This window comes from Anthonomus grandis, chromosome 16, assembly GCF_022605725.1.
Source record: "Anthonomus grandis grandis chromosome 16, icAntGran1.3, whole genome shotgun sequence".
In the NCBI taxonomy this organism is placed as follows: domain Eukaryota; kingdom Metazoa; phylum Arthropoda; class Insecta; order Coleoptera; family Curculionidae; genus Anthonomus; species Anthonomus grandis.
The window spans coordinates 17,607,053-17,632,008 of record NC_065561.1 but is presented as its reverse complement, the minus strand read 5'-3'; the positions used below and the strand labels follow the sequence as shown (position 1 = coordinate 17,632,008).

Sequence of the window (24,956 nt, the reverse complement as noted above, 5' to 3'; positions counted from 1 at the left end):
CAACAGGGTTCTTTTAAGACACATTTTACTGAAAATCGAGATTTCTTTATCATTTAACTGGACACAAAGGTCACAAGCCATTTGCAAAGTAATATAAAATATTTTGTTGTCTATGCAGAATTTTTTGGATATTTTCAGTCAACAACATAGCGGTTATACCTATATTACCCAACTGATAGTCAGCCTAAATCACTATCTGAATGTGAAATAACGGTAAGTAAACAAAATTGTGGCTTATGCCTTTTTTTGCCGCCGTAATTTTAAGTGAGCATGTGTGTCATTAAATATCTAAAAATAATTTAAAATTGGTGTCCAATAACCAATTTGTATAAAAACAGAAAAATTCTAAATTAGTTAGAAGCTACCAGTTACATACATAATGGAAAGAAACTTGCTGCCTTATGAAAAAAATTCGTGTATTGGAATGGCCTTCCGGATCACCCGATTTGAACCCTATAGAGAATCTTTGGCCACACTTAAAAAACCAAATTAGAAAAAGAAACATCAAAATCCCAGAAGTACGAAGCTAGCATTTTTTAATTTATTTCATTAATAACAAAAAAGAGCAGTGTTATTTGAAAAGAAAAAACATGCCATTTATAAAGTCGTTTTTCTCAAAAATTACCGAATGTGGCTTAAGTACCTTGTTGCCTTGAGCGCTTTAATTTCTTGTTGCAACATTTCCTAATAGACGAATTGGACGAAGAGGGCTGATTGAGTAGCCACCAAGCTCACCTGATATAACCCGATTAGATTTTTTCTTATAGGTCTATTTATAGTTTAAAGTTTATGTGAAGACTAAATTATGTTGATGATGCTATACAAAAAGTATTGGCAATACATCATAGAATTGTAAAGCGTCATAATATACAGAGTGTTCTATTTAAAAAAAAAATGTTCTTTTCATTGTGAATGCACTGTATATATTTTTTTTAAACTTCTTCAATACTTGTTTCTATTTTATTAAAATTGATATTTTAGTTAGGCCTATTGCCAAGTATCTATACAGGTGGTGACTCATAAAAACAGTCTAATACAGTTTACGACTTTAAATTGGACTTTTCTTTCATTCTAAACCTATATATTCAAATTCTGCTACTTCGTACATACGTTTTATCTATTAAAAACTTGTCCAATAAAAATCCGATAAATAGATCCGACTGTCCACATATTCCTAGACGTTCGGTATATAAAACCAAATCTGGTATTCCGAATGCACAATTTTTTATCAGAAAACAATTAAGGGATTATTCAAACAAAAACGCTGCTCTTATCGCTGCGAGTCAAACAACGTTAAATGGCCAATTAATTACCGTTAATTAAAATATCGTAAATTTCTAAGCAACTATACGCCGCAGCATACAATATCGTAAAATAAAAGTTCAATATTGATGTTCCTATTCAGGGGACTCCTATAATGCACCAAGGTCTGATATACTCGTAAAAGCTCAGTCGAAATTCGTCTTTGGAACTACTTGGTGTTTTTCTAATTGGGTGTTTACTTAAAATAAATTAAAAAAGATAAAAATTTAATTAGTTTAAGCCGGTTGGAAAAATTTCGGTAGTGATTTTGTATGCGCCCAGTAAACTATTTGCATTGCAACAAATAGTATGTATCTTTACTTAACTAGTGATAATAATAATAATAAAGTTGTGCTTTTTGGTTCAGTTTGTTTTTACCATAGGAAGTATGGAGTTGATGGCCTGTACATTTAAATCGTAAGGTATGACAAGAAACAAATAAATTTATGCTTTATTTAGCAAAAAGAAATATTATCTCTTTAAATTATAATTTATGCATGATGGGTTTATTTATCGTGACCTTTAAATGTTTTTTTTAACATTTTAATATACATGTATACCTTTAGCGTGTTATATAATTAACAAAATTAGCTTCACATTTAATCTATGAATGCCATGTACGGAAAAAATTATATAACGCCATAAAACTGTCATATAACAGTTATTAAAATAATTCCAAGCCACGTTTATTTACTTTGTAATAAATTGCAACTTTGGGTTAAATTTAATATAGGCATATTTATAAGGCCTAGATCATAAATAATCATATGTCTGTACCTGACAGTATATCCTTCAAACAAGTCCAACTAAACAAGGGGTTTTTTAAAATTTTACTGTCCAAAAGTTTAATTAATAATAAAACCTTAATGAATAATTAATGATGACTAAGTCAAATATTGACATCTCTAAAATTTAATGAAACCGCACATTACCAGCCCCGATAACGGCAATGAAAAGTAATTATTTTTTAATAGTCGCTCTTCTTAGTATTCAAAAAGTGTCCAAAGGTAACGCGGTGTTATTGAAAAGTGGGATTTTGCAGTTTTACCACGCGTGCCATTGTGATAATATCGACAAATCGTGTGTGTTTCGAATTTCTTAATTGAGCTGGTAAGTAATCGTCAGGTTCATTCATTGGTTGAATTTAGCATCAGTCAGTTTATGATACCTATTGCATATAGTAAAATGAAATAAGATGACGTAGATGCGGATCTAGTATTATACTCACAAAACACATAAGTCAAACATCACACACTTGTAAATGAATCACTTGTGATGTATCCAGAATAGTTTTTAATTGATATGAAGAGTGTGACATGTATTTGGTTTAAAGCAATGGTAGGACTTTTTTTCGAAAGCACATTTTGAAAATTATCAGGGGAATTCTCTATACAATTTGCAATCAGTGCAAAGTGAGTGCCAATCAAAGAATTTTGGTGGCAGAACCGGTTTTCGCTTTATAATATTAGGTCTGAATTTATATTATAGCAGTGATTATAGTCAGTCAAATTAAAAAACCTATGTAATGGAATGCCCAAACTTAAAGAGAGAAAATGCGATTTAATATGAAACAAGGAATTTAAACAGTATACCCATTGTCAAATCAGAAAATGTAAATAAGTGAAAGATATGTCAACAGGAGGAAAACAAGTTAAATATTGAATTAAAATACAAAAATTTCATCCAATATTCCCCAAAAGACCAACATATAAAATTGACGAAAATAAATAAAAACACAAAGTCACGGTCTCATAACATATAATCACAGGCTACACGTCTTTCGCTCTAGTTAGAGCATCATCAGGCCTTTAGAAGCCATCCACACAGTGAACCGTGAACAGTACATAAATAAAACTAGAGTGGTTTTATTTATGCACTGTGAAGTGTGTAGTCTTTGATTATATGTTGTGAGTCCGTGACTTTGTGTTTTTCTTTATTTTCGTCACTCACTGATTTCTACATAACAAATACTGTATTGTAGCGTTTTCCTATTCATTAGGGGTGAATTAAAGTAATCAAAAATAGTCAATTAATTTATTTACCTACACACTTCACTACGAAAACACGACCACTCACGGCTACTAGAGATATTTATTTACAACTATTTAAATCTCGCGCCAATGTTCCGATTAGCTTTCCCAAGCAACACATCATATATTATTATCAGTAAATATATATTTATTCAACGATTTTTTAATAAATTTTTGTGTTGGTATATTTATTAAACTGTAGAATATACGTATATCATATACGATTCTGTTTATAAAATTTCGGCATTGATAAAGAGTCCTCTTTTTCCTTCTAATAATGATTTTATTTTTACCCAAAATTTTCTTATTATGCTCATGCATCAACTTAGCAATAGTCTCATTTCCTCCAATTAGTTTATCTTTATGAACCTAATTGATTTGGGTAATGGAGAAATTATTGTTCATTTAATATAAATTGATGATGTTCCAGGAGTGTTCGATAAATCAAATGTTTTGGTTTCTGGCGCTACAGCAACTGTTTGTTCCAAAGTTGAAATGATTGCAGATGTGTTGGAAACCAGCTCTGTAGGCTGAGGTGAATTTTTCTTAGTAGTGGAACTCTCAAGAACAACAGTTGGACTGTCAAGAATTTTGGAAGCATTTTCAGAGGCTAATTCAGAGATTTGATGATTAGATTAGAGTTATCAGCGACTTCTAACTGAATGTTTGGTGCTTCTACTTGCGTAGCTACTGTAGCTGTAGCAGAATTTTCTCGTTCTGTGACTAAAGTGGCCATGAAGTCAGCTTCGGTAAATATATCATCATTAAAGGGACATATCCCTGTCACTTTAAAACCTTCAATCGCATTCGTTAAAGAAGCAGCTTTAAAATATGCAGGTGCAAATATTGAAGCAATTTGGTAGACCGTAATTACCCGCCCTGGATGGTTCGTCAACCATTTTTCACACTCGTTGGAATAAAACTTTTTTAACGGGCTAAAAAAACATTGGTCAAGTGGCTGCATATACGGTGGCTACTATGAGGAGTAAGTGTTAATGCGATAATGTTATATTGTCGAAAAAAATCAACTGCTGCAATAGAACAATGGGATGTGTGGTTATCCATTATCATTAGTACCTACTGGTTGTTCCTTTGTTGGCTTAGCATGATCTCGAAAATGGGTGGCATAATCAACAAACGAATCCTGATTGATGAAACTACTATCAGATACCATTCCAATTGAAGATGGCGGAGCTCCGTCCAAAAGTTCTGCCTTCATTCTTTTACGTGGATATATAAATGCGGGAGGAATAAATTGCCCACTAGCACTCATTGCACATACAACAGTAACATTGGTTCCCCGTTCTGCGCTTGTTATTTTATTGACACAACTTTTTCCTTTTGTAGAGAAAACTTTAGGGGGCTTGTTTGGGACAGTTGAAAATCCCGATTTGTCCATATCGTAAATTGCATGTGGCGGAAATTTATATTGTTCATTAACTCCGAGAGGTTTTTATAAAACCGCTCACACTGTGGTTTAGTAAACCCAACAGCCCTGGCGACGCTTGTAGCGGTGGGTTGCCTTAATGTAACATCTTTGTGCCGTTTTAAAAATCCACGCAGCCAACCCTTGCCTGCCATTTTTAAAGTTATATTAAAACGATGTTTTAATTTGTTTTTTTCAGCGAACTCAAATGCTAGACTTCTTAGAGCTCTAGAAGTTAACCCGTAAAACATGTCGTCTATTGTTTTAATATAATAACACAACTCTTCTTCCATTTCTGCTGTTAAGGTAATGTTGAATCTTCCCAGTTTTGTAGCTACAGTTGTCCTTTTTAGCCTTTTTCTTAACGTGCTTTCCGCCATTCCTAAGGATTTTGCCACGCTTCTTTTACTTTCTCCATTTTCAATCCTCTGTCTTGCTGCCTCCATAACCGCCGGTGAGCATAAAGCACGTTGAGAACTTCGTTTTCTGCCAGACATGCTGAAACACAAGAAAAAATACGTTTAATCCGTTAGAACAAAAAACCTGGTTTGTAAGAGTGCGCGCGTACTCTTACAATATTAATGATTGTGCACTCTTACAAAACGAGCATGTTTTAAAAAGCGCCAGTGCTGCCTCCATCTTGGTTCGAAATTGTAAACCACGGTATGATTTATACGATTCTTCAAGGTTTATTGTAAGCATGACAAAATATGACCGCGAAATTCTTGAAAACTACATTTGTGTACAATATCCAAAATGTCAAAATATAATAACAAAACAGATAAAATTCCTTAAACTTACCTAATAACGTTATTATCGCTGTTTATTTGCTTAAAATGCACAAGAAACATGCAGACACTCCTCTTAATCAGTACGAACTAACGCCTTGTTGTTGTCGACGACGTGCTCCAAAAATCGACGAGTGCGTACTCTAATTGAGCGCACACTCTTAGAGCACTCTACCCTAGGAGAAATTAATGAAGAGCCTAAATATCACCTGATCATCACAATCTCCACCATCAAACTGGCATTTTGGATTGTTGCAACTGACATCGCACAGGCCATCGGTAGGAAATCGGTTTTCCTAAGAAAATGTCATCATTAAAGTAAATAAACTTGTTTGAGAGTCCTGGATTTACATATCTAGTTTTTAAACTCGATTATTACACCTCGAATATTTGATGAAATTCTTCTGAAAAATCACTGTTTTTCGTCCATATTATCCAATCTAATAACGCTGTTTTTATAAGAAATATTTATATATAAAATTGAATCAAATTTAAATAAACAGTGTTATTAAATTAAATATTGAGTATATATTTTCTGCAAAAACATTGTTTTTCATCAACACAACCCTTACCCCCCCCACCCACCCCAGACATTTGCCCATTAAGAAATTGTTTTGAAAAATCACCATTTTTCGTCTATAATATCCAATCTAATAGCACTGTTTTGTATTGAATAATTATTATTATACATATATTAAAGTATATCAAATTTAAATAAACAAACTGTGTTATTAAACTGGATATTAACAACGAAACCAGCTGTTATTCATGCGTACCTATTCTTTTGGAAAACAATGATTTTTGAAAACAATTTCTTACTGGTAAGTTGTGTGGGGTGGGTGGGGGGGGTAAGGGTAGGATTAATGAAAAACGGTTTTTTTTCTAAAAAATAATTGCCTGAGTAAAATAAAATTATATGAAAAAATAATTGTATATTATTTACATGTATAATAAACCTTCTTGTTAAACGTGAATAAAACATAAACATTATATTAAATTCCTCAGCGTAAATCACGCGACATTTTATCCGATATTTATAGTTGAAGTTCAACCAAAAATGACCAATGACATCTGGTGTAAACCAAAAATAAACGTTTATTTAACTATCGCGTGTTGCTTAGGTTACCTCAGTGAACTGATAACTGACTCCCAGCGGCGACGCGGCTCCTTATATACTCGGCTGACCATAATTCCGGAAGATTCGCTCAATTTCGAGACGTCGTACGATGTGTGTATTAAACTTATTATTACGCCTTACTGCAGTCTTGTCTGGGTTGCTATAAGGAGTAATTTTGACATTCAGCACTTTTATTGACCAAGTGCTTCAGGTTGATGTAAGTCGTAGTTTAGACAGAGCTGGTACTGCTTGACTACAATAAATGTGGATTTTGGCCGGAATATTATCACTAAATGTATGTTTTGCAGCAATAATGGTTAGATCAGTCAGTTCAGACCGTATATCAGTTTATTTCTGAAAGTACCCTTGTGCATTTACTCCTACAAATCATGATAATTTCAATTACCAATTATTGCTATTTGAAGGTCCTATTGCTTGTGGACCAAATTGTGGAAATGTGTAATTACTTTTTTAATATTGAATGTTGAATTATGTTTGAAGAACCTTCCAAACCTTCCACTGATTTTTTGTAGAATATTTCCTTGAGAAGTGTGTCCTAAGAGTTAACGCAATATTTTGTAACAAAAGATCAAAAGTTAATCAATAGAGCAACACCCAACAGCGTTATACACTGCTTTCTCTCCTAATTTTTTAATACTTTTAATCTAAACCATTTAAATGAATACATTATAATTAACACTCTACGAAAGCGACTCGTACCAAAATATCAATTAACCCATATTTTATGCTTGTCAAAACAAAGGATTATACACCTCCAAAAGTGATAATATCGGTAAGAGAAACATGATTAATATGCCACTTTGGATATAATCTACTTGACTTGCGAGGCGCTGCTTTTGAATAAATTTGGATTATTGTTATACGGAGGTCGACTAAATAGTACGTAAAGATCAAAAATAAGTCGTCGAATGAGTTTTTAAGATTTAGATTGTTGTAAAGCCTTTGACAATATCAAGACTTTTTGAATCTATTGAAAACTAATCAATGTATTGGCTTTTTCAAGGCTGATAAAACTCGGCAATTTTGACAGGGATACATGAAATGATTTTTCAAAGTATTTGGATTTTCGTAAAGTCTTTAATAGTATCATGATTTTTTATTCCCTTGAAAATCTATTCGATGTATTGCGGATAACCTGGAGTACTTAGACAATAGTTACACGTTGTCCATCGACATGAAATCTTTTAGACCAAAGAGCCTCATTGGCCTGTCCAGGACTGATAATCCTCAGTGAAACTTGAAGTGATATTTTTGGTAAACTAACTTGTCAGTACAAAATATTAAGATTTTTTTAAAGCCTTCTTTCAATCCAAACCACGTTTTTTTTCTCATTGTACCCATTACCTTATTCACAAATAATTTTTCAACTGACACCTGTACGTCCCAAAAATACAATCGAACATCATATCACTAATACCTGAATGCGGTCGAACAAGACATTTTCTCCCGGTAACGGTTTCCGTATTATTTAAAGCTGTTATAAATATCTTCATCTGGCCCATATAAGTTCATTCACTAATTATAATGTTGACCATAATGTTCCAATCGAATTTGTTTATACTAGTTACTAGTGTCTTTGTTAGTGTACGCAGTGATGTGAACGAAATAGACCGTCAGTTTCAAGGTTACGTTTACCCCCAGCCTCCTCCAGCTGTCCAACTTGACGAAGAACCTCCAGTTTTACCTCCATTATATTTACCACCGGTTTTTGATGAAATCCCTTTGGTGCCCACCCCTGTACATCCCCCGCCATCGAGCTATTTACCTCCGACACCTCCGTCTGGTTACCTACCACCCTCACCCGATATATTTCCTCCTTTATACCAAGATGATTCAATTGTTGTTACTGCTCCTCCAAATTTTCGATTGGAAAACATGTCTTGCATACAAGGGAGTAATTTTCGCGCCACATTTAAAATGGAGGGAAATACGCCACAGTTTGCTACTGTAGATGAAGGTGAGGAATCTTGTGTAACTGCAGCTAGTGACAACAGGTTCAGGATAGAGCTGGACAGCTTTAATAGTATGATAAAATGTGGTGTAAGAAAATGTAGCCAAAAGGGACAAAATATGGAAGGTGATAATAATATGTGTTTGGTGCTAAGGATACCTGCTGTAAGAGGAGTGAGATTACCAGAGGATGGCATGGTTACTCTTATGTGTATCCCGCAGGAGAGGGTGGTTACCCAGACAAGGCATCTCAAACTAGGCAGAAACAAAATTCAGTGAGTTTCACACTTTTTTATAATATTTTTATTGAATTATTAACTATTTTTAGACAAGTTGCAAAAGGTCGTTCATCTAATAGTTTTCTTGCTACTGGCGGCACTAGAAAAGACCTTAGAACCCGAATTGGTATATTTCGAAAACGCCCTGGTACCAACGTTTTTGATCAAAGCGTTCAGGCTGATAATATCATACACCTAGGAGAGGAATTAATGCTTAGGGCTGTTATAAGTGAAGGAGATGGCAAGTAATCCTTTATTCTAAGTTTATTTGAAAATAGTACGTAAATTTTTTATCTAAAGGAGTTTTCTGAATCCTGCCGTTTATTTACAAAAATAATGCTAACAGGTCAACAAAATACTCAATATCATCTATTTACCATTCGACGAGTTTAGAATACTGTCAGATTTACTTTGATATGCCTATAGGATTTCTTGCTGCAAGTAAGATAAAATTTGCTACAATTTGTAAAAAAAGGGCGACACAACATTGTACTCAAAAATACAAAGCCATTTTTTACAGTGTAGGAGGATATTATAAGATCCAATTGTTAACCCTTTTAGGTTGGAAAAGTAGTCATATAGGTCCTGTATTAATAACGGGTATAAACTCCAAGAAGTCAGCTCTTCTATTGACCCAAAACGGTTGTGTTAACCCTTCAATGAGAACGATTTGTCCGAAGCAACCACACCGTGCAACTCCTTTAAGCACGGAACTAATTTTCCGGTAATATGATGCAAAAAATTCATCATTGAATAACTTTTATCTGATTTTTCTCTATTTTAGGGCGTTTTTATTTCAAGAGTCCCCCCAAGGAGACGAAATGGTCCTCTCTGTTAGGACCCAGGGCTGTTTGCACCCTCAAGACTGTGTCGTCAAGGTTGGTATATATGAAAACAATAAACAACTCGATTTCACAACAATTCCAACTTGTTTAAAAACAACTTGTTATAAAATATACGACGGTGTTAATGATGGCTTTAAACATTTAATTACAAGTTTTTAGCGGGATCAATTTGGGTTCGTAATTAAAAAATACACATACTGTTGATAGAGTTTTTGTCACGTCGATTATTAAATAAACAAACTGAATTTTTTGTGACATGTTTTTTTTTAGGCAGAGTCCTGTGTGGAAGATGTTAGCCACCTTTCAAGATTAAAGCGAGAGTTGAATGTGAAAAACGAAAGTGAATATCCAGTGACAAATTGGGAGTCACAGTTGACATTTAAAGTGGAACCGTCATTGGAGGCCAAATCTAATAAACGCAATAATAATAATAATAATAATACAAAAAATGAAAATTTCTTAAGCATAGTTTGTATTGCCTTAGTAGTCGTAATGTTTGGTATATTTATTTTGATATTCTTAGTTTGGCACATCTGTAAGACTCAAAGTCCAAAGAATTAAAAGAGACGTGTTATAATAAAGGATCAAAATAAAACGAGCCTTTTTTTTAATTAAATAAATATAACGAATTGAAGCAACGGTGGTGGTGTGTTCTCGTGGCGTTAGTGCGTAACATCTTCAGTCAGTTATACTGTTAATTGCTGTTATTTTTTTTTTAATTAATTTGACACCTAAAGGAACACATGCGTTGAAAAGTCAGCAACAATCAAATTGAGAATGAGTTTCAAACTGTTAAAGAATATTCGTGTGCACCATAAAAACACAACTGACTTTAGATGTTGCACGTGTCTCTAAATTAGTAGCGTACGATATTTTAGACATATTCTTATTATTTTTATAATGAGAACCATAAGCTATTCATAATATATGTTTCTTGCAGACTTTTCTAGAATATTTTCCTCTTTACATATTGTTTTAATGTTTGACCACTTAATTAAATAGAGCGAATCAAAAGAGAACAATACAAAGTGTCGGTCTCAAAAAATTCTTTTATTTGTTAAAGTGGTGACGCGTGTTTCGCTCCTAAGAGCATCATCAAACCTAAAAAATTACTTTTTTAAACATATATTTTTCAATTCAGTGTGTGTGTATATTTGACCCAGTCGGGCGTGTTTTTAACCTTCTTAAGGTATACTTTTTCGTTTTACTTTAAGGTCTTTTTGTAATTTTATTTGGTTTTATTTGCATTATTTTTTAGGTCTGATGATGCTCTTAGGAGCGAAACACGTGTCACCACTTTAACAAATAAAAGAATTTTTTGAGACCGAGACTTTGTGTTGTTCTCTTTTGATTTATTTATATCAAGGTCTCTTTGAGAATATGGACGACTTCTTTCAATTTAAATAGAGCGAAGTGGTGCGCCCTCAATCATCTTCAGACACTTGTACTGTTAATTGAGAGAAACATTACTCCTCAACAAATAAGAGGACAAAAACTAGCGAGGAAAAACCGAAACACAATGAAAAAAAAAGATTAGGGATTTGGAGCTCTTAGTACATACCCTAAAAAAGCGCGTGAATAAATATAAAACCCAAGTAAGGAGAGCAAATCATCGTCACCTTTCTAAAATACAAAGTCCTAAATCAGACGTTAGCAACTTGTTAAAAAAATATACGGTACCCTCAGCTGTAAGAAAAAAACTGTTATTTGCTGAAGTGATTGAAGAGCAGGTAAACTATTCCCGGGAAACCAAAAAAAAAAATAAGGTCTATTTTCTATCGATGCTTAATGGTGAAGTGGTAAAAAATTACAAATTTCTTACACATTTGGCGAAGCTCACGTCAGATATATATACACAAGCAAGATATAGAAGCAAGAATCTTAATGACAAAAATGAAAGTCAGACATTTTTTAGAAAAAGAATAAAATAGCAGAATAACAGCAGGAAAAAAAGAAACAATTACAAAACACAAAGTTAAGAAACAGAAGCGGCTGTTAAATGATACGCTTCTGAATCTTCACAAAAAGTTTACAGCTTTATACCCTAATTTTAAAAAGTTGAGCTGCCGGCCCCGGCAGCGCGGTTGGTATGTGCCTGCCTAGCAGTCGTGTGGCTCTGGGTTCGAGTCCCAGATTTGGCATGGTCGGTTGTGAGTGTCCGATTTAGTTTTTAATTATAGAGGTTGTTCCAATTGGAACTCGTGACTAAATGTGCTCAGCACAAGGTCAATAAATAAATAAAAAAAAAAAAAAAAAAAAAAAAAGTTGAGCTATACGACACTTTGCAAGTTTCGTCCATTTTGGATTTTGTCTCCCAATTATAATAGAGAGACTTGTTTGTGCAAACAGTATGCAAATATGGGCCTTATATTGGAAAAGTCTTAAGAAACAATCCATTATTAACGAATCAAGTATGAATGAGGTAATAAAACGTATTTGCTGTAATCAATTTCCCAAAGAATTATGTTTGGAACGGGCATGTGAGCGGTGCAAAGATACAAACGTTAATTTTAATCATTATGAAAAAAACGAACAAATATCATCATTCAATTCAATTATTCATTCAATTCATCGAATAAATTGTCTTTGAATCATCAAATTAATGAGTCTGAACTAGTTACTGATCGTGAATTGGATTCTTCTTTTTTATAGACATGTCCACGAAAGTTGAATCTCATTCATGTTCATATTCTACTAGTAAAATTGAAATTAGCTCTTCGAAAAACTTAAGTATCTTTATTCTTAATATACAATCCCTAAGAAACAAGATGGATGAGCTTCATCTTTTGCTGGACACATGTAATTTTCCTGATATTGTACTTCTGACTGAGCACTGGTTGAGGCCTAGTGAATGTTTTTTAATATCTGATTATCTTCCTATATCAAATTTTTGTCGTCAACAATCTATACATGGAGGAACCATGATCTTGGCTAGGCAAACAATTGAAACGATTTTTTGTAATATTGATAAGTATGATAATCTTCTGTTAGAGAATGTTTTTGAATTCTCTCTTTCTTTTTGTAAGCGTTTTAATTTATATATTCTTTGTGTTTATAGGCCACCTACAGGAGATATTGCTATGTTTCTGGACAAACTTGATTCTATTTTATCCCAGTTGTCCCTACACTCTAAGGTTATATTGGCTGGTGACTTTAATATCAACTACACTGATGAAACCTTGCCACGTACTTCTCTTTTAAGTATTTTAAATTCTTACGACTTGAAAATGCACGTTCTTTCTCCCACACGAATAACTTCTTCATCTGCAACTACAATTCACTATTTCTGTACAAATTTTGATGACGTTTTATGCACAGTACTCCCATCTGGTATTTCCGACCATGAAGCTATTCTTGCTAAAATGCCATATAATACTGTATCATCTTCATCTCATTATATGGGAAGAATTTTCAGCAGGAGAAATTTCAATGCTTTTTCTGCTGCTACAGCTTCGGTAAATTGGAATGCACTTGAAACGGCTTCTGACCCACTTACTTTATTTTTTCAAGTTCTGTGTGATAAGATCAATCAGTGCTTTCCTAAAATGAGGCTTAAAACTAAGAAACGAAAACCATGGGTTACAAGAGGCCTTAGAATTTCTGCTAAAAACCTCCGTTTTTTGACTAAATTGTGCAAATATACCACAAATGAAAATATCCTTGTATATCATCAGAAATACCGTAGTCTGTACAGAAAGACAATTAAAGCAGCAAAATCTAATTATTATAGGGATCGCTTAAATATGTCATCAAATAGGCAAAGAGAGTGTTGGTCGATTATTAATGATTTTAGACATTGCCATAGAAAAGTATCGGAACCGGAGTTAAGACCTGACATTTTAAACGACTATTATTGTGATATACCTAATATCTTGCTTAAGGGCATTCGTAGTAACATTGATCCCTTACACTATCTTCAACAAGTGTCGGTTGAGCATTCATTTTTCTTTCATCCTGTCGAACTTACCGAAGTAAAAAATGAAATCAAACGCCTAAAAAACCATAAATCATCTGGAGCTGATGGGATATCTTCGAGGTTGTTACTCTTTTTGCCTGATTCAGCCTTAAATGCTTTAGTTTCTGCCATAAACAATTCTTTACATAATGGCATTTTTCCTTCATGTTTAAAAGAGGCAGTGGTTATCCCTCTTCATAAGGGTGGAGATTTGGATCAGCCTTGTAATTTCCGTCCCATTTCTATTTTGTCTACCCTCTCTAAGATAGTTGAAAAACTTGCAAAAAGCAGAATTTTGTCCTTTTTACATCATAATGGCATTTTGTCTGCAAATCAGTTTGGATTTCAAGCCGGTAAAGGGACTCATGATGCTGTTTTTAGCTTTTTGGAGAGCGTCTATGTGTCCTTGAATTCTGGAGAGTCATCGGCGGCAGTGTTTTGTGATCTATCCAAAGCATTTGACTGTGTGGATCATGGAATACTGTTATCTAAGCTCGATAAATATGGTTTTAGAGGCGTAGCGTTGCGATGGCTTGAGTCCTATCTATCAAATCGTACTCAGAAGGTTTCAGTGTCTGGGCGTTTGTCTGCTTCTAGATCCCTAAAATGCGGCGTTCCCCAGGGTTCAGTGTTGGGACCACTGTTATTTTTACTGTACGTGGATGACTTGAGTTCATTGAAACTGCAGGGCAAGGTGGTTCAGTTTGCTGATGATACCACCATACTATGGAGCCATAAAAATTCTGACTATATTAAGACTTGTATCCTTGAAGACCTTCAGGTTTTATCAGGGTGGTGTGCTTCCAACAGGCTCGTGTTTAATGTAAGAAAGACGTCTATTATGGGGTTTAAGTGCGATGTTCAGGGTCTGATGTTTGACGAAAATTCTCTCTTGCAGAATAAAGAGTGCTGCAAGTTCCTAGGAATTACCATTGATGGTCGCCTTCGGTTTGAAGATCATATTTTACATTTAGCTGGGAAATTATCTTCTGGATGTTTCGCAGTAAGAATGGCAAAACAAGAGCTGGGAGGTGTGGTTGCACGTTCAGTGTACTTTTCACTTATTGAATCTCATATTCGGTATGGCTTGCCTTTTTGGGGTTAAACCAATAAGGGGCTACTTAACATTATCTTTGTTATTCAAAAAAAAGCAGTTAGATACCTGTGTTCTGCTAAGTTAAGAGATTCTTGCAAACCCCTCTTCATTTCTGAAAAAATCCTAACTCTTTTTTCACTCTTTATCTTAGAAACAGCTGCTCTTATTCACAAAATTCCCAAACTACCCTCTGACACTGGCCATTTGACTCGTCGTGTAAATGATGTTCCCCTACCTATTCCTACGTCTTCCCTTACCAAAAACTCATTAATTTACATAAGTAAAAAAATTTACAATCATGTTCCTCTGTGTGTTAGACATATATCGGATGTTAAGAAATTTAAAAGAGAATTAAAGTCGCTTTTATTGGCTAAGGCATATTATAACCTGGATGACTTTTTTAATGATAGGTTTTAACCTTGGACATGTTGGAAAGTTTTCTTTTTTTCCTTTTTTCTTCTCTAGTTTTGTCAACAAGTTTACCTTTATTTAGTAATTGATTGTTTTATTTAGTTATCTTTAATTTAAGTATGTTGAAAAAGTTTTGTCTTCTTGTGTTTAATTTTGTTCATTGTTTTGTCAATTTTTGAAATTGTATTTTTGTTTCGTTTTTTTAGCTTGTAGGATGCTTGTACACAAGATTATTCTTACGTAATATAGCACATTTTCTTTCTTTCTTTCTTTCTTTCTATCCTATCAAACGTGGGCTATTCAGAGACATGAAGTTGATATTAACGGTCAGCAAAAAATATGTTCGAAGACCGTTAAGTTAACGAAAATTTGCACCAAAGAAGAACTAGTGAATATTTTTAAAGCCACGTTAAACGGATTTATGCAACATATTTTTGTAACATAAATCACCAGTACGCTGCAATTGATTTAGTTAAAAAGTCACTGTCGGATACAACAGGACTTTTCAAAAAATTATGTCCTAAAATATGCTTCCGAAGTTCAGGCTTCTCACTTTAGGGCGTCAAAGCAGCAAATTAGTTTGCACACCTGTGTTATCTATTATGGTGGCGATATGAAACCTGAGTCTTATTGCACCCTTTCTAACTGTTTAAGACATGACCCTGCTGCGATTTGTGCACATTTAGACCCGCTATTACAGGAAGTAAAAAAAAAATGTTCCAAATTTAAAAACCATTCATTTTTGCGGCCGTCGACCCAGTATCGCAATAAATCAATGTTTTACCTAGTGTCTTCACATCTAACAAAAGTACTTAACCTTGAAAATATGGTGTGGCATTTTAGTGAAGCTGGGCATGGAAAAGGTGCGCCAGATGGTGTCGGCGGGTGCTTAAAGCGCGGATAGCTTAGTAGGAAGAGGAAAAGATATATCCACTTTGGAAATACTGATTCAAGAACTTAAGCAAGCTTGCAAAGATATCCACATTATACCGATTGATGACCAAAACTTTATCGAAATGGACAAACTGGTTCCAAATGACATTCCAAGTTTTAAAGGAACATTGCGAGCTCACCAGTTAGTATGGCATCGTACTGAACCGAACACCATACAACTTGCAGTCACTACAACTTGGGCAAATTGGTGTATAAATCTCATAATATTTTGGAAGATGGAAAGGATGATAATGACGAAGATAATTTCTGGTCACCAGTTCACGAACGCCTACAATACAATGACATTTACGGATCTGACAGTGATACAAGTGATGATATACCACTTTCAAAAATTCACCAGTTTAAAAAAAATATGTTTGTTGTTGTGAAATTGTTGGGAAAAAAAATTTATCGACATTATGTGGCGTGTATATTATCCGTAGATTCAAACAAAGAATATACTGTTAAATTTTTCAAAAAAACTGGAACTAGAACGTTTGTATATCCAGAAGTACCAGAAATAGCTGTCATTGAAGAACAGGAAATTCAAATGGTATTAGATCCTCTTGAGTATCTTGAAAAACGAATACCTTTTTAAAAATTTAAGTTCCATCCCAAACTTGTTTTAGTAAATAAGTGTTGTTTATAATATTTTTATAAATTATATAAGATTACTTACTTTCTTACTGTCAGTTATAAAAATCATTAAAAGAATAAAGTTTCATTTTGAATCACATGTTTTTTATTTAAATCTATTAAAATGCATTAATTTTATAATTTAAAACTAAAATTTTTGTACTAGCAAGAAAATAGATCATGTCCGTGGTCATGGCATGTCACGTCCGTGTTCCACCCAAATAATTTTTTTGAAAATTTGGCCAAAATATATTTTATTCAGCTCGACCACTATGGTCATTCTATAAACGAATTTACTTTTATTGGATTTATTCATCAAAATCACATTTTAAAACGAATTTATTTAATTTCAATTGTACTAGTATTATCCGGTCATTTTTTTAAGAATAACCCACACATGCGTTGAAAAGTCAGCAGCAACCAAATTGAGAATGTAGCATACGTAAGTTTCAAATTATTAAGGAATATTCGTGTGCACTATAAAAATACAACTGATTTAAGATGTTGCACGTGTCTCTATATTTTAGACATATTCATATAATTTTTATAATGAGAACTATAAGCTAATAGAGTTCTCATTATACATCCTTCATGTAAGTTCTTGCAGACTTTTCTGGAATATTTTCTTTTTTTTTTTATATTGCTTTAATGTCTGACGACTTTTATTCAATAATGGACACTTGGGATGAATAATAGCACTCGGAACTTCACTCTTTAGAATCTGACTTCAGTTTCTTCTATAAATTGATTATCAACCTAGTTGCCCATTTTTCGTTCCTATGGTAATAAATTAAGACTTATTGGTTTGATGTAGAGAACTGACCTAACTAATCACGCATTTACCTTCACATCGATAAATAAGGGTATAAAGAAATAACTTCAAAGTCAAAGTTATTTCTTTATACCCTTTCAGTGTTTAGTTTCTTATTTCAATATTATACCTATAATATTGCTATAAAAGCAAGTCTTTTTCAACCCATCAAATACGGATTTATAGGGAAACCGTAGATAGTCATAGAATCAAGCGAGTCCTAGAGAGATTTCGCTAACTGAAACTGGAGATTTAATATCCAAACTTACTAGGGAATTTTTAGAAGAACGTACTCAAAATAGATAGTTACATTTAAAAATATCATCTGTAGTAATGGAATTTTTATTTAACAATAATTTAATTTGCTTCACTCAATTTGCAAGGTCATCGAGCTTATAATCAAAGAAATCTTAACTTTTATATAATTCTTTTATTTTTTATATACGGTATACTTACAGCCATAATCCTTAAACTCCTGTTAATTATACATTATATGTTATTTATAATACCTTGTCATTGGTCAAGTCAAAAATTTACACACTGCTAAATGTACACAAATTTTAATTTATTAAAAAATACAGATATTCAAAAAAAGATTCGGGTTGCATAACATGCAAATAGATAATATCCAATGACCAATTTGTCTATATAGATTATTTGTAGGTATAGAACCAGAGAAGCAGATGACTGCTAGGGCTTTAGATTATAAATAATAGAAATCTTTAATGTTTCCCTTTGCTGTATAGCTAATACCTAACCTATCAGAGAAGACGTAGAAGGAGATGAAGAACGTGTTAGCACGACACCTTACCGATCCTTGAAACCTTGAAACCTTGAATCCTTGAAACCCAAACGAGGCTATCCTCCCTTGACATTTTTTAACTCTATTATAAACCCCTGCTTGCAGGTATTATATTGCAAGTAGTAGAATAACAAAAATGATTTTAGACACTTATGTCGTGGCTTGTTCACTGGAACATTTTGAATTAATTTAATTACGATAAAACCGAGATAAGAACGGTCAATTCGGGAAACGACGACAATATCCTGCACCGAAAATGGACGGTTATATCTGCAATACCCTAGTTTTTATGCTAATTAACATTTATTTCTCGAATTAAATCGTAAACATCGCAAACAACTTTACCGTCATCGCACATATTCTTTTAGACAAATAAATTTCCGTTCGTGTGCTCCAGTTGGCGCGATTTATGAAACTTAATGAACCGTTTCAGGTCCGAGTTATTGATGAATGAATTCTGAAAGACTAGGCTAGAACGTTAGTTGTTATGGATATACAGGGTGTGGCCGGAGGAGTTGAGATCTTAAGGAAACCATTGACCCCATCGAGGACTAGACGTAAATTAAGCATTCCTGCAAGTTTGCCACTAAGTGTTACAGGTACGATATTATTATGATTGTTTTACATGATGTAAATTTTCCAATTTCCACTACCTATTCTTAACACACTCTCTGTCAAACATCCTATAAATTACGCACAGGCGTAATCTTAATAATAACAATAATTCATTGTTCAGTGCTTTCAAAAAATTACATTTGTTTTTATCATTCTTGCTCCAATATCCTTTTTTGTCTCATAATATCCAGAAGATAATGAAAAGAGAGCGAAATGATATTTGCTATATATACCGGTCTGGCCAACTTAAGTCTTGAGTGCGGATTAACGTATTAACTTACAATAACAAATTCAAATAGGCGAATAGCATCTTTCATATTCCCATCAATAGCGCTAGAACTAAAAGCAGACCTCGCCACTGGAGTAAATTAAACCAATCTGGTGCTCATGATGCAAAGAAATTGAAGCGTTACTTTTGAATCTCCACTGTACAAGAATCTAAGTAAGACATTTGTTATTACAGGAATTTTAATTGGATTTCAATGAGAAATTAAGCAGATCCTCAGAATTAATTTAAAGCAGAAATCATTTAAATCGGAGCATTAGAACGCGAATTATAGGCCAAAGAAGCCGAAAACAATTCTTCCGGTTTTCTTTTTACTGGAAAGTCACATGTGAAGAAAAAATTAGTTATTGCAGAGATTTCAATGAAATTTTATAGAGATGTTAAGAAGAGTTCAAGAAATAATTTAAAGCAAAAATCATATAAATCGGATCATTAGAACTTGAGTTATAGACCAGCGAACCCAAAATAGTTTTTCTAGTTTTACTTTACGAGATGTCACCTACAAAAATTTCCATAGAAAATTAATTATTGTCGGGATTTGAATGAAAGTTTATAGAGATGTTAAGAAAAGTCCAAAAATTAAGTTAAAGCAGAAATCATGTAAATCGGAGCATTAGAACGCGAGTTATAAGCCAAAGAACCCAAATAAATTTTTCTAGTTTTACTTAGCTGAACCGCCACCTATATTAATTTGAATAAAAAAATAAGTATTACAGGGATGTCAATGAAATTTTATGGAGATATTAGCGAAAGCCCAAGAATTGATTTAAAGTAAAAATCATATAAATCGGAGCCCTAAAACTTGAGTTATAGGCCAGCGAACCCAAAATAATTTTTCTAATTTTACTTTATTGACATGTCACCTACAAAAATTTGAATAAAAAAATTAATTATTGTAGCGAGGTTTATGAAATTTCATAATGACCTTAAGAAAATCCCTAGAATGAATTTAAAGCAAAAACCATGTAAATCGGGGCATTAGAACGCGAGTTATAATCCAGAGAACCCAAATCAATTTTCCAAGTTTTACCTAGCTGAGCCGCAACCTACAAAAATTTTTATAAAAAATTAATTAGTGGAGGGATTTGAATAAAATTTCATAAAGATATTAAAAGGTGTCCAAGAATTAATTTAAAGTAAAAATCATATAAATCGGACAATTAGAACTTGAGTTATACGCCAGCGAACCCAAAATAATTTTTCAAGTTTTACTTTATTGAGATGTTACCTACAAAAATTTGAATAAAAAATTAATTATTACAGCGAGGTGTATGAATTTTCATAAACACGTTAAGAAAATCTCTAGAATGAATTTAAAGCAAAAACCATGTAAATCGGGGCATTAGAGTACGAGTTATAAACCAGAGAACCCAAAACAATTTTTCTAGATTTACTTTACTGAAACGTCGCCTACAAAAATGTTAATAATAAATTATTTATTGAAGGGCTTTGAATAAAATTTCATAGAGATGTTAAAAGGTGTCCAAGAATTAATTTAAAGTAAAAATCATATAAATCGGACAATTAGAACTTGAGTTATAGGCCAGCGAACCCAAAATAATTTTTCAAGTTTTACTTTATTGAGATGTTACCTACAAAAATTTGAATAAAAAATTAGTTATTTCAGCGAAGTGTATGAATTTTCACAAACACGTTAAGAAAATCTCTAGAATGAATTTAAAGCAAAAACCATGTAAATCGGGTCATTAGAACGCGAGTTATAACCCAGAGAACCCAAATCAATTTTCCAAGTTTTACCTAGCTGAGCCGCCACCTACAAGAATGTTAATAAAAAAATTATTATTGGAGGGATTTAAATAAAATTTCACAAAGATATTAAGAAAAGCTCAGAAATCAATTTAAAGCTGAAATCGTATAATCGGATGATTAAAACACGATTTATAGACCAGGGAATCCAAAACAATTTTTTTAGTTTTGCTTTACTGTGGCGGCTCAGTACCCTACAATAATTTAAATAAAAAACTAATTATTGCAGTGATTTGTATGGAATTTCATGAAGAATTAATTTAAAGTAGAAATTATATAAATCGGAGCATTAAAACGCGATTTATAGGCGAAAGATTTTCTATGGGTATTTCCGCACTCAAGAAAGAAATTGGCCAATACGAGAGATTTTTACATCCTCGTTCCTTGGCATGTGTTTTAATGAAACTATTGGATATTGCCTTTAAGCAATAGTTCAACGTTTAGATTCACCAAAAACATCGGTTTGTCTTAGAAGGGACCAACCTTTCTGAACTGATTAAATCAAAAAAAGATCGCCTGGTCGTTTCTAGCTGCTTAAAATCAACATAATTTAAAAGAAACTCGTCATCAAACTTTATACTACTCCATGATTCTCTGATCGAATTAATATGTGCTGTCGTAGTTACAATTTGAGTAAACAACCGACTCCTACATCCTTCTTAAATCAATATTATTACTCTATCCATGGTTTATTAATAATCAATTATTGACATATTGAGGTACGAACTGTATAAATTGTAATAAGTCTAACATATCATTAAATATTTTTAATGTAGGATTAGGGGAGGTTCAGGCCCAAGCAGCTTTCAGAAGACGATTCAGTAATGTAGGCGATGCGGTGTCCAGAAAGCTATCAACGACGATTGGCTGGAGAGCCGGATTAATTACGATAAATGGTAACACACTTATTTTGCTTTTACAGATTGACTTAAACACAACAATATGTTGTAATTTCTAGCATCTCCTCCAGAAGAAGTAGTGGCAGTAGGAAGAGCATTGTGTACCCTATACATCAGGACAAGACTGAAAAAAGCCGGACTTTTTAATAAAAAATTAGGCCTCACTAGGGTGAGAAGTGCCATAGGGACCCTGACAGGATGCGGGAATATTGTCAAGGAAGTATTTCCAGGTAAAGGAGCTTTTGGGAATCACGATTCAAAATATTTCATAAATTGCAATATTTGCAGGTTTATCACACGCCTGCCAAGAACTAGAGCGGATGTATCCGAAATTGTACAATAACATTTGGATACACACAGGTCCACCTCCTGCTGAAGGTACCGTTGGTATACTGCTAGCTGCCGGACATCATATGATGAGAACAGAACCAACATGGGGAAAGGTAATAAAAGAGACAAAAAAAATGAAAAGTTGAGTAATTTTTTTCTCAAGGTTCTGGCAATATATTGCATAGCAGCGGGTCTATCTGTAGACTGTGTTAGACAAGGGCAGAGCGAACAACTTCACGTTATTTTGGAGGACATGTCCGAGCTGCTCGAGGATAAAATAGCCGCATGGGTACACGCAAACGGCGGATGGGTAAGATCTTTAATTAAAAATGAATAAATCAGAGAAAGCGATTTTACACTATGAGCTGCCCAAATGGGCATAGTGACACACTTATTTGTTCTTAACTTTTTGATGTAAAGGTAAGTTCCCATGTAATTAGACCATTATTACATTGAAGAGGAGTGGTCCCAGATGAGTTCCTTGGGATACATTCGATAAGTTTGAATAGCATTGATGGAGAAACTTTGTCGAATGCCTTCGCAAAATCAATGTAAATAGTATCACCTTGACGGCCATTGAACTTAAGGTTTTAGTTGGACAATAATTTGTGAATATAATAAATAAATTAATTCAACCGATAATCATCATTTTATTGAATAGAGCTGAATGTTTTGATTTGTTTTGGGCTGATTTTGTTGTCATGTGTGAACAGCCCTCAAGTCTTCAAGGCATTTTTTATATAATTCGACCCTATGCTGACCCCAGTAATTCAATGCAAATTTTTTATAGTTTATATAATATAATTATAGTTAATTTTTATCATTTTCAGACTGGACTTAACGCTCACTGCCGACCAAAAAATCAAGAAGTCTCCGTAACTGAATACGTCACCATTTTCGGAGTTGTTACTATAATACTTTTGGTAGCTTACTTTATAGTAAGATTTTGTGTTCGATTTGGAGTATAGAATAATTTATGCAATTAAGGCTTGTACGTTATTAATAAGAAAACAATAAATTATAAGAAGAGCTTTGTATAATTTAACGTTCCTAAGCTCGACAGTACGACGCATATTTTGGTCCACGTAATTACCATGAAGGCTACACAAAAATAGTGACCACAACATGCCTTTTACCCGGAACCTGTTCTAAAACAACCAATTTTATAGCAGGTAGATGAACATTTTTCCTGCACATTTTTACGCTCTTTTTTTGTAAAATCGTCAAGATTTTTATTGATTGTTGAAAACTTAGAATATAGTTGGATGTAACTTATGAACTAAGCAGGATTTAACAATTTAAACTCACAAACCCTCAACCACTTCTCATTATTCAGAAAATAGTTTTGTCAGCAATTTGATATTTATCAATCACAAATTCACAGTTGTGTGGTGCTCTCAATCTGACTTCTTAACGATTTTGACAAAGGAAATCATGCAGATTGTGAGTTTCGTTCCAGGAGGAACAGACACACTGGTCATAATTGAGTGTGAGTTATGTAAGGCCTTCAACTGCGTCTCCGATGACTGTATTCTAAAAACCTCAGCCATAGCACATGAAAGCCTAACTTGACTGAAGTCAGATAAGTCTAAAAGAACCCAGAGAGTGAAGCTCCAAGTAAGTAAGATCGCTGTTAGTGTGCCACAATGCTCGATCTTGGACCCAATTTTTCCTTTACTCGGAAGAGTCTATGGAGGTGCAAGATAAGACAGAGAGTGAGTATTTTAATTAAGAGGACGGATATTAATGTTCTACTACTAATGTCCAGCAAGTTGACTTTCTTGGTGCCCAACTTGATCCAGGAATAGTGTGGGATGCCCAGGTGGCAGAACAGTATATTTCATTCTACCTTGAGTTACTTGATTCTTGCTTGGATAAATGCAGCACAGTTCAGAGTATTTATTTGTAAAGGAAGGCAGCAAAGGATGACGGTAGAGATGTTTTCCGACAACTTAGTAGCCATCTGCCTCTATTCTAAAGATTCCTCTTTATCTTATAGGAAATAGATATATTCATTTGCATGACACCCAGCATATGAATGATCTAGTGGCTGTTGAAGACCGGGAAGGGGTCAGAATGGCCCCAGGTACCATGTGCGATTTAATTTTTTAAGAAATTCCCCATCAGTTAAACGTCTAGTACCATTTTTAGTGTTCGTTTGGGTGGAAATAAAACACTCACACTTACTTTACTTAAACATAGTATTTATTTCGATTTAAATGTCGCGCCAATAAACTCGCCTAGCGGTGAGGGCTCCTTATATATTAGGTACCTCAATGTTCCGCCAATACTTTTTACGTGTGTCCCAAGATGGCGAGACGTGTGTCAACTTCTCGATGATTCGCGAATGTCGCAGAACATCGTTACATTACAGCATATTTAATTTGAGACGGGGATATTTTGCACTTTTCTTGAACGTCTTATGTATAGAAGTAAATAAATCATTGTTTTATTGTATCAAGAGCAATTTCTATCTCTATAGCACAGTTATAGGTCACTTGTTTGTTATTTGTATTGATTACTCTATATTTATTTAATATTACGTGACTATCCTATGGTTAGTCAACAAAAAATTTTAAGGTTGTCAGGTACGACGCTTCCCTTAGTATCGGATTGACTGAACAAAACTGCACGATACTCCCAAACTAATTTATGAAA

At 33.6% G+C, this 24,956-nt stretch overlaps 2 protein-coding genes across 5 annotated transcripts; both read left to right on the top strand.

Annotated features, from left to right (window-relative positions):
• The first annotated feature begins 1,382 nt into the window (after nt 1–1,382).
• Nucleotides 1,383–23,328, top strand: LOC126745789 (bcl-2-related ovarian killer protein-like). Of its 4 annotated transcripts, XM_050453786.1 has the most exons (8): nt 1,383–1,609; nt 1,670–1,724; nt 18,835–19,000; nt 21,846–21,965; nt 22,028–22,198; nt 22,257–22,411; nt 22,462–22,608; nt 23,129–23,328. In XM_050453786.1, the coding sequence occupies exons 3-8, from the start codon at nt 18,889–18,891 to the stop codon at nt 23,264–23,266; spliced, it is 843 nt and encodes a 280-aa protein (XP_050309743.1). In that variant the 5' UTR covers nt 1,383–1,609; nt 1,670–1,724; nt 18,835–18,888; the 3' UTR covers nt 23,267–23,328. The 4 variants fall into 4 exon arrangements, with proteins under 4 accessions (XP_050309743.1, XP_050309745.1, XP_050309742.1 ...); XM_050453788.1 differs by lacking the exon at nt 1,670–1,724; XM_050453785.1 differs by having other exon boundaries at nt 1,383–1,724.
• On the top strand, nt 7,980–10,318 carry LOC126745965 (uncharacterized). Its single transcript, XM_050454021.1, has 5 exons — nt 7,980–8,909; nt 8,963–9,158; nt 9,317–9,636; nt 9,697–9,790; nt 10,028–10,318. Exons 1-5 carry the CDS (start codon nt 8,209–8,211, stop codon nt 10,316–10,318), a joined length of 1,602 nt encoding a protein of 533 aa, XP_050309978.1. The 5' UTR covers nt 7,980–8,208.
• Nucleotides 23,329–24,956: the final 1,628 nt, after the last annotated feature.

Excerpts from the sequence above, each read along its gene's own strand:
- LOC126745965 (XM_050454021.1), top strand. The coding sequence starts at position 8,209 with ATGTTGACCATAATGTTCCAATCGAATTTGTTTATACTAGTTACTAGT. Across the intron at positions 8,910-8,962 it reads CTAGGCAGAAACAAAATTCA|ACAAGTTGCAAAAGGTCGTT; the intron begins GTGAGTTTCACA and ends AACTATTTTTAG. Across the intron at positions 9,159-9,316 it reads TAAGTGAAGGAGATGGCAAG|ATTTACTTTGATATGCCTAT; the intron begins TAATCCTTTATT and ends GAATACTGTCAG.
- LOC126745789 (XM_050453788.1), top strand. The coding sequence starts at position 18,889 with ATGGATATACAGGGTGTGGCCGGAGGAGTTGAGATCTTAAGGAAACCA. Across the intron at positions 19,001-21,845 it reads TTTGCCACTAAGTGTTACAG|GATTAGGGGAGGTTCAGGCC; the intron begins GTACGATATTAT and ends TTTTTAATGTAG. Across the intron at positions 22,412-22,461 it reads CAGAACCAACATGGGGAAAG|GTTCTGGCAATATATTGCAT; the intron begins GTAATAAAAGAG and ends TTTTTTCTCAAG.